Source organism: Amblyomma mixtum, chromosome 6, assembly GCF_055824585.1.
Source record: "Amblyomma mixtum isolate Tamu chromosome 6, ASM5582458v1, whole genome shotgun sequence".
Taxonomy (NCBI): Eukaryota; Metazoa; Arthropoda; class Arachnida; order Ixodida; family Ixodidae; genus Amblyomma; species Amblyomma mixtum.
The window spans coordinates 25,610,418-25,624,321 of NC_143017.1; the positions used below are offsets into that span (position 1 = coordinate 25,610,418).

The following is a 13,904-nucleotide window of genomic DNA, read 5'->3' on the forward strand; positions in this document are numbered from 1 at the left end:
TATTTGTGCTTATTGCTTTTAAATAACTTCTTTTAACCCTCACCTCTTTGATTCCTTGATTTTCATTCCAAAATCGTCAAAATCCCTGAAAATTCCTTGTTCGTTTTCCCAGGTTTCTCAATTTTTATTTATGAGCCGCTTGAGATAAGCCTGAATGAATTTTTCTCCTGTTTGGACCTGAAACAAACCCTGGCCAATCCCCCAACGTGGGTATGTGCCATCGCTTCAGAGGAATCATCATCATCATCATGTGGCCGTAGAGGCGGTGCTCAGTGAAGAAGACGAAGAGCTCTCGAGCAGCAGCAGCAGCCCGTGCTCCCAATCACGAGTCCGCGTTCTAGCCCTGAGGCGGATGATCGCCACCGCGTTCCGCAGGAGTTACGAAGACATGGCGCTTAGCAAGGGCCGCCTGCGAGCTTCCCTGGGCGCCTTCCTGGCGTATGCGCTCATCTTCGACTACGCAGTCTACGTGCTCTGTCCCAGCTACCACTGGCCGCAGATCTTCCGAAAGCCCGACCAGGTACCAATGCTGTTTTGCGCGCTGGCAGCGTCGGTTTGTGCCCGCAAATATTGTTGCAAAAAAAAAAAAATTCAGGGGGCACTTTGCTGACCTAAAGTGCGGTGAGGCGAAAGCCTTAAGCGCGGTGTTGCTGCTTGCGTCACTAATGTGTGGTTAAGATGTTAAGCTTCCCCTCTTATTAGAGTGAAACGCGACAGCGTCTTGCAACGTTGCCAGGGAGTCCACAGAACGCCATCGCCCGTGCGGCTCTACACCTTGCTCGTCGGTGAATTGGTTTTTCAGGAAAGGAAATGTACCTGTCTCGCATATCTCGGTGGACACCTGAACCTCGCCGTAACAGGAAGAGAGGAAGATGGGAATGAAATAAGACACCGTATTCACTAGACGCGCCTTTGTTCATTCCAAACCATCGATCTGGCATGGCGGAGTGGTTAGCGAGCTCGTCTCACACTCCGGGGACCCTGGTTCGATTCCCCAACTCGACCAATTTCCCACTCGCTTTTATTTATTTATATGGTCTGACTAGAAAGGTAATTAGGCTAATTGCTTAACCAGTATTACTCAATTAGTCATATTAGTCATTCAATTACTTATACTCAATTAGTCATGCAATTACCATCAAGTATCGATTAAGTAATTATTGTCATATGCCCATATAAGGCACGTAACCGAAACGCGGACACATCTGCCGACACGGCTGCTAACGACAGTATGAGGCATTAAAGGCTTTAGCCTTAATACGCCCGTTTCTGCGTGCCTCATTGCGCGTTTACCGCGCGGCCGTGGGATCTCCGACGCAGGTGCGGCTGCTTCTGGTCGCCGACTCGCGCCTCTCCTTCGCGCCGGGCCTGTCCGAGGCTATGTCGGCGCGGGACGACGAGCGCTTCGTGCGGCGTACCTTCAGTGCGGCGCTGGACCACGTGCAGCCGCACGCGGTCGCCTTCCTGGGGGACGTGTTCGCCGAGCCCCCTTTCCTGCCGGGCAACGACTCGACGCTGCTCAGGAAGCGCTTCGATGGAGTCTTCGCGCTCAACCCGCCCGCGTGAGCTGAGCATAACGCACGCACTCGCTTTCATATCGCTGAACGCCTACTCTGCGCACGGGGCCGAGTCAGACGTACTCGGTCAGCTGAGGTTCGCTTGTGAACCCAAGGCGCCAGAGAGACCAGCGATCGCCGTTGCCTTTGACATGCGCGTGGCGCTTCTACTTCTTCGTGGCAGTTACGTTATGCCGTTCCGCAGACTAGGTTGCGGATGTGGAGAGAAAAAGAAACAAAGAAACGAAGAGGAAAAAAAGGTAAATTGCGAGATTTAACGTCCCGAAGTGATACGTGGGCTCTCAGGGACGCCGTACCGGAGGGCTCCGAAATAATATCGACCACCTGGGGACCTTTAACGCGAACTGACGTCGCTCAGCACAGGAGTGCCTTCTGCGTTTCGCCTCCATCGAAACGAGGTCGCGGCGGCCGATTTCGAACCCGGGTACTGCGACTCAGTAGCCGAGCGCCGTAACCAGTGAGCCAACGCGGCTGCTCAGAAGGGAAACGGAGGTCTGCTAGGAATAATTTCAGATAGGCTGCCCTGTAGGCAGGAGACGAGAATAACGGGAGGGCAAGACGAGAGAGAAGGAAGGAATACAGAGCTCTGTAGGTCCATGGACCACCAGTGGAAAGGATGATGCACCCTGGTTCAGTACGTCGACAGGAGGTTGCTCGGATTAGTAGCTTTCAAATGTACAGGGTCCGTCAAAAGTTCCCAGGCTACATGGTCCGCTTTTCATCGGTATATCCTGGCACTTAAGATTCCAATAGAGCTATCGAGGTTTTCAGATGGTAGAACGATCCTTCTATTCTCTACAGATATTTTAAGCTTCGAGGGTTTCTCAACAGCCCGACTATGCTGCTCAAAAGCAAACCCTGTGGCCTTGGAAGTTTTGACGGACCCTGTACATAGAAAGCGCTTTGCTGGTCACCTGCGCCAGTGCTTATATTTGTTGAACTTCCCTTCCTACGACAGAGGGAACTACCGAAACAGGCCTCTGTAGCAAAAAGATTTTTCTAGCGTGAACTGACGCACTATAGAGAATCAGGTTAATTCATGTGATTAGTTTAATTAACCGATAAGGCATGCTTGGGTAGCCGTAAGCAAAGAACATGTTTAAAAATTTTGCCGTCAAAGCTACGCGTAAACATGAAATTCTTTGCAACGCTGGCATAGACAATTTTAGGACGGTTTATGAAGTGGTGTTAGCCGAAATGTCCGAATGGGCCCGTTGGACAGGTACAGTCTTTGTCAAAAGTTTAGAGCCCAGGGGCTTTGGTTCTAAGCCTCGCAGTGGGACTCCTATAACATTCGTGGTAGTCCAACCCATTAGAGGAGGCAGGACCAGAAATCTTCTTACCTTCAGCAAATTCGGAGCGCTGGAGATGCACTACGAACCAGACAGTGTGCTTCAGAAGCAAACCCCCTGGGCTCCAAACTTTTGACAAAGTAAAATGGCAGTTTGGGCGAGTTGGTTAAACATCTTGTAATAAAAACAGCGCAAGGACACAGGACGAGAACGGAGAGTAGACACACACGGCGCTGAACTTGCAACTAAGTTTATTGGAAAAACACGCTGCTTTTCAAGGCAGGGGGTCAAGAAAGCGCGCGCATGCGCTTTGTCAAAAATACACTTATCGGGTAATAAAGTCTCCTAAAGGCACGTGTGATTATCGGTGCTAACCACTGTTAAGCAACTTCATTTCCTTAGAGGACAATGCTACTGAAGGCTGGCTGACACATCTGTTTCCTTTCCTCAAGATGTGAAATGCCTCTGCTACTTCCCTCGTGCTACGATCGTTATGTATGAACAAGATTTCAGTGTCAACGAAAAACGGGGTGCACTTACACTCGAGACAATGCTTGGCCAAGTTTGTTGAGCTCTTTCCCAAAGAATTTTGGTGCTCCAAAAGCCGTACATTAATGCAGCGACCTGTCTGGCCAATATAAGTACGGCCACAGGACAGAGGAATCTGGTAGACCACAGCAACCTTACACGAGACGAACCTGTTTGCATGATTAATTTTACACGCTGTTTTCTTTCCCATTCCATCCCTCTTCCTTTGAACAGCTGCCCCCACTTTGCCTACCTTATTAGGTGCCGAGAACACAACGTTGACACCATACTTGGCCCCCACTTTCTTGAATCTGTGCGAAAGGGAATGTACGTACGGCATTACAGCTATATTCTTTGTTCTATCGTCCACACTGGCGCGCTGCTCAGAGTCCCGTTCGGCGGTTTTCAATTTTTTCAGGATCTTTTCGCACACGACACAAGAACTGAGTCTGGGAAACCTGCCTGCTTACAGCGGTGTACCTGGGCGCAGAGGCTAGTCTTCATTTTGTGAGAACAGGATTTCTTTAACGCCATACTCATGCACCCTGTTACTATCCCGTTTTTTACTAGTTTCGAGTGGCAAGACCTATAGTTCAGCAGGGGCTTCTCACTCCGAGGGGAGTATTGCCAGCACACGTGGTCTTTTTTGAAGACCAGCAGTAAGTCCAAAAATTGTAATGTGTTATGCTGAGGAATTTCATGCGTAAATTTCAGTCCGGACCCTTTCTTTACAAAACAATCTAAAACACTTGACACGGTTTCTGCCTGAGGGGACTTCACAATCACAAGGTAATCATCAACATACCTAAAAATGCGTATAAAACCACCTGCCAATTCATTCGCCACTTCCTTGTCGACATGACTAAGGAAGATGCTGCTGAGCACCGGGGCTACTTTAGATCCTATACACACGCCAGACTTTTGCAAGACTGTTTGGTTTTCCCAAGAGACATACGTATTCTTGAGATAGACCACGTGTGCTGGCAATACTCCCCTCGGAGTGAGAAGCCCCTGCTGAACTATAGGTCTTGCCACTCGAAACTAGTAAAAAACGGGATAGTAACAGGGTGCATGAGTATGGCGTTAAAGAAATCCTGTTCTCACAAAATGAAGACTAGCCTCTGCGCCCAGGTACACCGCTGTAAGCAGGCAGGTTTCCCAGACTCAGTTCTTGTGTCGTGTGCGGAAAAGATCCTGAAAAAATTGAAAACCGCCGAACGGGACTCTGAGCAGCGCGCCAGTGTGGACGATAGAACAAAGAATATAGCTGTAATGCCGTACGTACATTCCCTTTCGCACAGATTCAAGAAAGTGGGGGCAAAGTATGGTGTCAACGTTGTGTTCTCGGCACCTAATAAGGTAGGCAAAGTGGGGGCAGCTGTTCAAAGGAAGAGGGATGGAATGGGAAAGAAAACAGGGTGTAAAATTAATCATGCAAACAGGTTCGTCTCGTGTAAGGTTGCTGTGGTCTACCAGATTCCTCTGTCCTGTGGCCGTACTTATATTGGCCAGACAGGTCGCTGCATTAATGTACGGCTTTTGGAGCACCAAAATTCTTTGGGAAAGAGCTCAACAAACGTGGCCAAGCATTGTCTCGAGTGTAAGTGCACCCCGTTTTTCGTTGACACTGAAATCTTGTTCATACATAACGATCGTAGCACGAGGGAAGTAGCAGAGGCATTTCACATCTTGAGGAAAGGAAACAGATGTGTCAGCCAGCCTTCAGTAGCATTGTCCTCTAAGGAAATGAAGTTGCTTAACAGTGGTTAGCACCGATAATCACACGTGCCTTTAGGAGACTTTATTACCCGATAAGTGTATTTTTGACAAAGCGCATGCGCGCGCTTTCTTGACGCCCTGCCTTGAAAAGCAGCGTGTTTTTCCAATAAACTTAGTTGCAAGTTCAGCGCCGTGTGTGTCTACTCTCCGTTCTCGTCCTGTGTCCTTGCGCTGTTTTTATTACAAGATGTTTTGACAAAGGCTGTACCTCGGCTGCTGGGCGTGTTGCCGCCTTCTCTCGCTTCTGTTCTTCGGACTCGACCGCCCGGTCGGTCTTCGTGGATATTTTCGAGGCTTGGTGAGCTGCCACCACCAGTCGCTTTCTGGACAAAGCGCTGGGCATCCCTCGCCCCTTTTGGCGTTTTAAGCGCGTCCGCATTATGCCGCTTTTAGCAAACATTTAACGCTTTTAACGCGGGTCCAGAAAGGGCCCGTTACCCAGGCACTGTCAGCGTTGTGAGCGAAAGATGGTGACCACAAAGCAACCTACGAGGCACGTCGGTTGCCTAGGTCACGTGACCTTGCGGCGTCGCCATAACCTGCCCGCCGAATTGTAAGCAACTGCACACTGTAGCAGGTGGCAGTTAAATTAATTATTCATCGTACGAGACTAGCAACCTGGGCCGCACAAGTCTCGCAGCTGAGAGCACCTGTCATCGCAGGGTAATGGCGCACCGCTTAGCCGCTACACCACTGCTCCGGGAGGGTTATGATGGCTCCCAGAGAGCTATGAATGTAAATTAGAGAATCATCAATTCTTCATATTCCTTGTTTCATTCTGCTTATAAGAGAAAGCCTAGACGCGACAAAAAAAGTGTATTGCGGTCAGAGCTGTCTCCGCACCGTGATTTCATCAACTTCCCCTGGTAATATGTTAGTTTATTATTTTTTTTTTGAAATAGAGCTGTGTTTTATTTATTTATTTCAAGAGCCACATGCGAAATTTTCGCCCGCTAAATTGAATGTTCGCACTAAGGGGATCTACAGGGATAACAGTCCAGGTTAGGGCTCACCTCGGAAGTAATAAAGGGTACCCATGTCCTTATACGTTCGCACGGTATGAATGGCTTTATATGGGTTGCGGGACGGAGAATGCAACGTAGAAGGGAGAGTCTTCGAAGAAGGGGAAGAAGTGTTGGGCTATGAATGAAGATTGTAGCGACAGAATGAATGATCTTCTATGGCAGCCACTGGCGAGCGTAATCGATGGGAACACACTTTTGTAGTGGCAGCATCCAGCATTTCTGGGCATCTCAGCAAATATTGTTTCTCTAATATATGGCTCGAGGGAAACAAACACGATAAAAATGTGCTTATGGAAGGTGCGCATCGACCTCTGAATTCTGCACAACCTGCCGTCAGCGTCCTTCTCCGAGATAATTCTGCCTTCACCAAATACCTGCGAACTGGCCCACAGTCACGCGATAACACTCGTGTATCCAAACATCGCTTCTCGAGCACTTAAATCCTGGACGTTCATGACCGCGGACCGCATACCCGCAGCGTGCCGGTGGTGGTGCCCGGCGAGCGGGATGTGGGCACCGACGCCGACGACCCAAGCACGGTGATCCTGACGCGCGCATTCCGGCGGGAGTTCGGCGCCGTCCAGCCGCGCACCTTCCCCGGCGGCATCGAGCTGTTCCCCGTGGACTCGCTCGTCTACGAGCAGCTGCCGCAGGACGCGGTGCTACCACGGGACGCGCGCACGACCTCTGTCCGGGTGATGCTGTCGCACGCGCCGGTCATCCCATTGCTGGACGTCCGCCTCAACTGGACGGTGGCCGTGGCGAGCCCCGACGTCATCTTCTCGGCGCACGAGCTCTCGTCCGCCCTCATCCGGACCACCAGGTGAGGGCGGCACGCAGCCCCGATTCAACAACGCAGAGCAAACAAGCACAAGACTTCGCCTTGTTCCTTCCAGCCACATGCGATATCATTGTGCAGGAGGAAGGCGTTTGACCGCGGCGTCATGAGAATAGTTCGACGCCATTGGCTAAAGGGCCTCCTTTGAGGGGCGTTTGGTGGCGTGTTTTGAGTTGTTTGGTTTAGGTTTGGTTTGGTTTATTGGGATTTAACGTCCCAAAGCGACTCCGGCTATGAGGGACGCCGTAGTGAAGGGCCCCGGAAGCTTCGACCACCTGGGGTTCTTTAACGTGCACTGACATTGCACAGTACACGGGCCTCTGGAATTTCGCCTCCAACGAAATTCGGCCGCCGCGGCCGGGGTCGAACCCGTGTCTTTCGGGTCAGTAGCCGAACGCCGTAACCACTGAGCCACCGCGGCGGGGCTGTTCTTGAGTTGCATTTCCAGGGGTGTTCACATCTGAGAGCAATTGATGATATGCTGACCCGGTTCGAGGAAATCCCACGCTCGGATATTTGGAAGTCGAGCTACTCATTCGGAAACTCAGTCGCTGCGGAGAGCGAGAGAGCCGCACAACTCTACGGAGCCCCCTTTCATATATCTGTATGTTCTATATTTCATTTACCGACTTCCCCTGTTTGCTACGGTGAGAACAAGGAACCCATATGAGCTACAAAATGTGCATCCTATTGTCACTGACTCGGTTAGTGGCTGCAATTCGTTTATATTGAAAGGGGGTTCACGTACTAGTGAACTCAGCAATACAGTTCACCAAACAGCTGAGCGGATGGCAGCAAAATCACAGTCAGTCTACACAGCCAGAGAGCTGGAGCCGCGCGCCGGCACACTTCGTCGTCAACTTCTTCGTCTGCCATCGAGGCAACCTGAGGCGCATTCATAATAGTTCAGGCGCGTTCATTGTAATTCACTACAATGGCCCCGGGATGGAAGAGGAGCCATCCTGGCGACCTATGGTGATGGCAAGAGGAGCGGGTCGTAATAAGTCTTGAGGCGACTGACATGGGCAAGCTCACGGCCGCGACGACGCAAGTCCGAAGACGGTGTAAGCGGCTCTACAATATAATTAACAGGGGACGTTGATTCGACGACGCGGTAAGGACCATGATGTTCTCGGCGAAATTTCGAAGACTGTCCTGGTGTAGTGGAGGGGACCCAAAGCCAAACTAATGAACCTGGAGAGAAAGCGTGCGCAGTTTGATGGGCATCGTGTTCATGCCTTCTCTCTGCCCTTAATGTCCACGAGGCAGCCAGCGGTCCCTCTCTAAACGCCATGCATTCCGAGCTCGCTACTGATCCTGAGCCTGACGAACTTTTCCGCGCCGCCATCGACGATACTCTTCCGTCCACCTACCGTCAGCAGCTTTCAGCCCTTCTCCACACTTTCCGCTTCGCTTTCGATGCAGCCCATCAGCCTTTAGGCCGTACATCAACCGTGGCTCATCGCATTGAGACCGGCTCCCACCCGCCTTTTCGGCAACGCCCCTATCGCGTGTCTGCGGCTGAGCGTCAAGTGATAAGTGAGCACGTTGAAGACATGCTGCACCGTGGCGTCATCCGTCCCTCTCACAGCCCTTGGTCTTCTCCGGTGGTGCTGGTCAAGAAGAAAGACGGTTCTATCAGATTTTGTGTCGATTACCGGCGACTGAACAAAATTACCCACAAAGACAATTATCCGCTTCCCCGCATCGATGACGCTCTTGACTGTCTCCAAGGCGCCGAGTACTTCTCCTCTCTTGACTTGCGTTCGGGCTACTGGCAGGTCCCGATGGCTGCCGCTGACCGTGAGAAGACCGCATTCATAATAGTTCAGGCGCGTTCATTGTAATTCACTACAATATGTATATCCAGATGAACCCATAGCAATGACCAGATCTCCTTGCAGAACTGTTCTTGAGGCTCCCATCATCATATCCAAACTAGGGTCAGTTGCAGGGCACTTCGAGGACTGGTCCTGGTAACGGGATTCGGGACAGTCAGATTCCCTTTCGGTTACAGTGGCGCTTACGAAGGTGAACAGCATGTAACTTGGTCCCCTTGTCGAACCGTTAGGAGCGAGCCCCTTCTGGGCATCAGCAAAAGTGAGGACGACTTCCACATGGATTTAGAAAAGCCATTTACAAAACTTACTGTTCTCGCGCAGAAAGTGTACATTGTTCAGAATATTGAAGGAAAAAAGCTTGTGCTAGGAGTTTACAAGATTTTACACAGACTCTTGATTCCCTCGGGCGAAACCTACTAATAGAGAAGCTGGGGTAGCCTCGTCGATGTGGGTGCTAGGTGTCGACCTGGATATATCTCTGTATCTGCAGCACCGTGGGTTCGATCTGCGTGACAGAAGGCCCCTAATGCGCTGCACATATTTCGCCCAGTTATCCAGAAAACAGGTGGTGCATGCTCTAATCTGGCTCAAACCTTAGTGCGCTTTGTGTTGCGCCTCGGCTTGTTTATCAAGCCCAGTTCCAACGCCCTGCTTTAGGAGATTGGGACGATTTGGAAACATTCAACAAAGAGGCCATGCGAGTTATCGCTGGCGTTCCGCGCTTGGCCCCTATTCACACACAGCAAGAGCTAAGCTGAATATCATTGATGAGCTCGTGGAGCATCGTCGTAGTGTGCGCAGACTAAAGCAACAAGAAACCCCTGCAGCATCTGCTCCAGCGAATACTTGGACCCAACTTATCCGCTTCTTCATGCAACACTTTCGGAACCTCCTCCTTGGCAGTGTTCGCAGGCCACCGAGAACCAACACCTAAACGACATGCGCAGCGCTTATCGTTCAGTGAGAGAAGCATAGCCCCCTCTCAGCAGACTCTCCATAGGCGCGCTTCAAGCTTACGTGAACGCAAGCTCAAAAGACCATTATTTGCACACCAGTCTACTTTGTCCGGCTCTTCACGATGTACTATTCCTATATGACAGAGGCGCCGCTTCCCTCTGTGATTGCAGAGCTCGTTGCCGTAAGACTACCACTGTATTCCATCACCGACCCGTCTTGCTCTATACCGACCTCCACACATGCAGTTCGGGCTGTACGTCGCGTAGCCAGTCCCTTGGACATCGGTTTCGATATGTGCACCATTGTGCAATCATATCCATGCCCTCTCCGAGTTGCGTAAGCTCGACGCACTATGCACTATCCTAGGGAAGCGGACAGTGCGTCCCATCCACTGCAGTTGACATACGAGCTGCCTACACTGTTGTTATCCGCTGGAGGCGCCGTACTGCCTGAAAATGAGTTTCTCCGGCGCTGCGCGCTTTAATTGCACCGCGTGGATAAAACCTTCCCGGCGGTTTAACTCGCCATGAGGAGGTGGTATTCCGGAGAGTGCGGGTGGGTGCTGTGCTAACGCCTGCGGTCAGGGCCTCCTGGACATCACAGTCCCTCATAATCCCGTGACTTTAAAGGTTTTCTCCACAGTCTTGAAGGAAACCACGGCCGACGCTTCGAGGACCCAGTGGCACTGTTAACCCTCGTCTTCCGAGCTTGTCGGAACCACGAACTCGTCCCTGTTCCAGATCAGGCCATCCTGTGTCCCATCGAGCTTGCTGGATAATCCCGTGGCTTTAAATGTTTTCTGCGCAGTGTTGAGCGAAACCGCGGCCCACGCTGCAAGGATCCAGTGGCACCCATCCACAAGGGATGCCCTCTTCAGCCGACCGGTCGGTATTCTCTTGTCCACGTTCGTTGCCAACCCCTCAGCGTACGCGCGGCGAAATACGCACTTCAAAGTTCGGTTTACCGAAACGTCCAGTGGCTGAAGCATGCCGGCCATAACTCCAGGTATGACAGCCAAATACGTTTCCAACACGCGAAGCTGTTGCCGCAGGCTCTCTGTCAGGCGTTCCTCGGAAGCTGTAAAGGACCAGCAAGGAACACGTCTCATGATTTGCACCTGGTTTCTTTTCACAAACGCACCTCAACCAGTCTGTCGCCAGTTCATCTTTGAAATCCTGTGCCCTAACATAGATGTCATCAGGAAATTACTCCGCGGGAACAGGCCCCTCCCTCCAGTTATTGTCCTGCGCCTGCGCACTGGTCACCTGCTATTCTCCTATGCACCTAACTGATAACGTCACTCTACTCTGAAAGTCTCTATTGTTTCACGTCTATTTTGCAGCGACTTTATTCGTTTGGCACAAGCTAGTTAGTGCAGTTCTGCAGAAAGCTGCGAAGGTAACTTTCTGTTGTTATTATTGCACCACGTTGTCGAAGCTGCCGGCGACGAACCGACGATTTTCTGCTGAGGGTATGGCGGCCATGGGCTAGTAGGCGAGCCCCTTTTTCATTGGCTTTTGCAGTGCGCATGAGGCCCAACAATCGCTTTATTTGACCGGCGTACGGGCCACATTGCTCCCTGCGCGCTAAATAAGCACTGATCCCACTGAAGACGCCTTGAAGCGCTCGACGTGTTTCATTTGCAATACGCACTGTCCGCATTTGCGACACAAGACGAGGTGTCCTGGCCAAGAGACCAATTTTTCCCGTCATTTATTTTGTTTGTCGAACCTGTCCCATTCGCGGCGTTTTTTATAATATTGTTTATAATACGTTTATAATAATATAATTTTATAATTTTATAATTATACTGCTTATAGTCTGTTTTAGGTGTTTTTAGATTTTGCTTTGTTACAGTCTATGGTATCCTTGTATTGTTATTTTATTACTGTACTGTAGCGCCTGTTCTCGTTTTTATATTCATCATCATCATCTGCCTGACTACGCCCACTGCAGGGCAACGGCCTCTCCCATGTCTCTCCAATTAACCCTGTCCCTGACCTTATTACTGACCATTAATACATACGTTATCGATCTCCCCCACTTTATGTTATACCCCACTTAGGGGCCTTTAAGAGATAATAAAGGATGAATGATGATGATGGTGTGCGCAGGCGCAACCCGACCGACTTCGCGAGCATGGTAAACGCCGAGCAAGGTCAGCTGGAGCGCTTCCTGGTGTCGCGCGACGACTACCTCGAGCTGGTGGTGCCCTCTTGCTCGAGCCGGGTCACCTACCAGCCGGGCTACGGCGTCGCCCTCTTCACCCTGCCGGGGCCCGGAGGCGGAGACCCGACTTTCGACTACGCCGTGCTGTGGACCCCCATGCGCGCCCTGCACCTCTGGGGCTACGCGGTGGTCGGCGCCTACGCCGTTCTCATACTCTTCCTGCCGTTGGGGCAGGTGGCTCGGCTGCGTTGGGCGTGGCGCAAGAACTTTCTGCGCTGACTGAGCCGCCGATTCGCAGGAAACGCCTCGGTTTCTAGGAGCAACAGAAGTCTGTGTTCGTGGGTGCGTCTGTGTGTGTGCACTTGTAGACCCGCGCGTTATAACAAAGCGCTGCGTTATCTTCCGCATTAAACGTCTGTGACGCACTATTAGCCCCATTACAATTTGCCCTGAAGTGAACCAGCCTAATTTAATTTCTTTCAGTTTCTTTCGACGTCCGTGTGTTCTTTAAGCTTTTGGACACAAGGAAGGGCAGTGCGCTACACTCCAAAAAAAAAAAAAAAAACTGGACGAAGCGTCCTAAGAAATCCCAATCTTTAGCATCCTCTTTCCTGGAGATAGATTTTCTACCCGCGGCGGAGAAAAAAATTGGCGGGGACACTTGGTTAATGCCCATATATGAGGAATTGGTCACTATCGACTTATCGTTCATAGATCCCTACAGGAGTCCTCATATACCACTCCTGGCGCAGAGGTACAGCGGGTAAGCAGGTGCTGCCACCGGCGGGTGGAGCTTGTGCAAGCCTGGTTGCTCTTCCCTTCTCCTTTACAAAACCCCCTCCCCTACCACCGTAGCGCCTTCGGCGCATTCTGATATGGAATAAACGTAGTTTCAATCAGTCTAGCGACCAGTCATATTAATTTAACTGCTGCCTGCCACGTTTTTCACATTGCTCACAATCCGGCGGTCAGGTTACGATGTCCCCTCAAGGTCCCACATGGCCTAGGTCGTGGCTTAGAAAAGGCACCGCACCGTTCGCCTCCACCTCCGTGGTGAAATCAATGGCGCCCTCTACGGAGTTCAAATGCGACGAAAAGGTAGGCAAAGCGTCTCTCTGAATCATGCAGAAACAGTCGTCTACATATCTGAGGAAAACTTTCAGCAGGTGAGCAAAGGTTTCAACGGTGCGTTGCCCTTTCTAGACGTCCTGGTAAAACGCGATAGTGGCAAACTATCATTCAGCGTTTTTAGGAAACCGACCCGCACGGGGCGTTAACTCAACTTTAGATCTGTCCACCCAGCCTCGCATAAGATATCGGTTGCTGTCACCTTATTAAAAAGGAGCCAACGCATTTGCGTTTGCAAGAACTTTGACGCAATGACTACCCGACATCTTTCATGGCATCGGTCGAAAAACAGCTGTGTCGACCAGAACGCGAAACTGCTGTCTTCCCCCCTGGAACTTGCTGCTGTTTCCTACACCCACGCAATCAGCGAGGCGTTGGCACGCCTCCTGCGCACCTTCTATGTTCAACATTGAATGTTCAACATTCAATGTTCAACATTCAATGTTCAACATTAAATGTCGCGACATGCTTTGGTCAACGTAAAGGACTTTCTTCCAAAAGAAAAAATATTCTGGCGTGGTCTACAGCATTCCCCGCTCCGAATGCGACTGCGTCTACATTGGCGAAACTGGTAATTTCGAAAGGCGCCTAAAAGACCATATAAACGACGTTAAAAACAGAAAAGTGGATTCCAGTGCTATCGCCGAACACTCCATATCGAAACAGCTCATTATCGACTGGGGAAGGTCATGTTCTTGCGACAGAAACGAAGAAATTCCCTCGCCTTCACCTGGAATTGTTGACAGTACAAATGACTTGTCCCACCTCGA

At 50.8% G+C, this 13,904-nt stretch overlaps 1 protein-coding gene across 1 annotated transcript; it reads left to right on the top strand.

Moving 5' to 3' along the window:
• Positions 1 to 352: 352 nt before the first annotated feature.
• Mppe (Metallophosphoesterase) lies at positions 353 to 12,285 on the top strand. The gene is made up of 4 exons (XM_089550326.1): positions 353 to 520; positions 1,321 to 1,562; positions 6,680 to 7,024; positions 11,952 to 12,285. The coding sequence occupies exons 1-4, from the start codon at positions 353 to 355 to the stop codon at positions 12,283 to 12,285; spliced, it is 1,089 nt and encodes a 362-aa protein (XP_089406452.1).
• Positions 12,286 to 13,904: the final 1,619 nt, after the last annotated feature.

Bases quoted from the DNA above. Each gene is read 5' to 3' on its own strand.
- Mppe (XM_089550326.1), top strand. From the start codon at position 353: ATGATCGCCACCGCGTTCCGCAGGAGTTACGAAGACATGGCGCTTAGC. The intron at 1,563-6,679 runs GTGAGCTGAGCA...GCATACCCGCAG, and splicing joins TTCGCGCTCAACCCGCCCGC to CGTGCCGGTGGTGGTGCCCG. The intron at 7,025-11,951 runs GTGAGGGCGGCA...TGGTGTGCGCAG, and splicing joins GCCCTCATCCGGACCACCAG to GCGCAACCCGACCGACTTCG.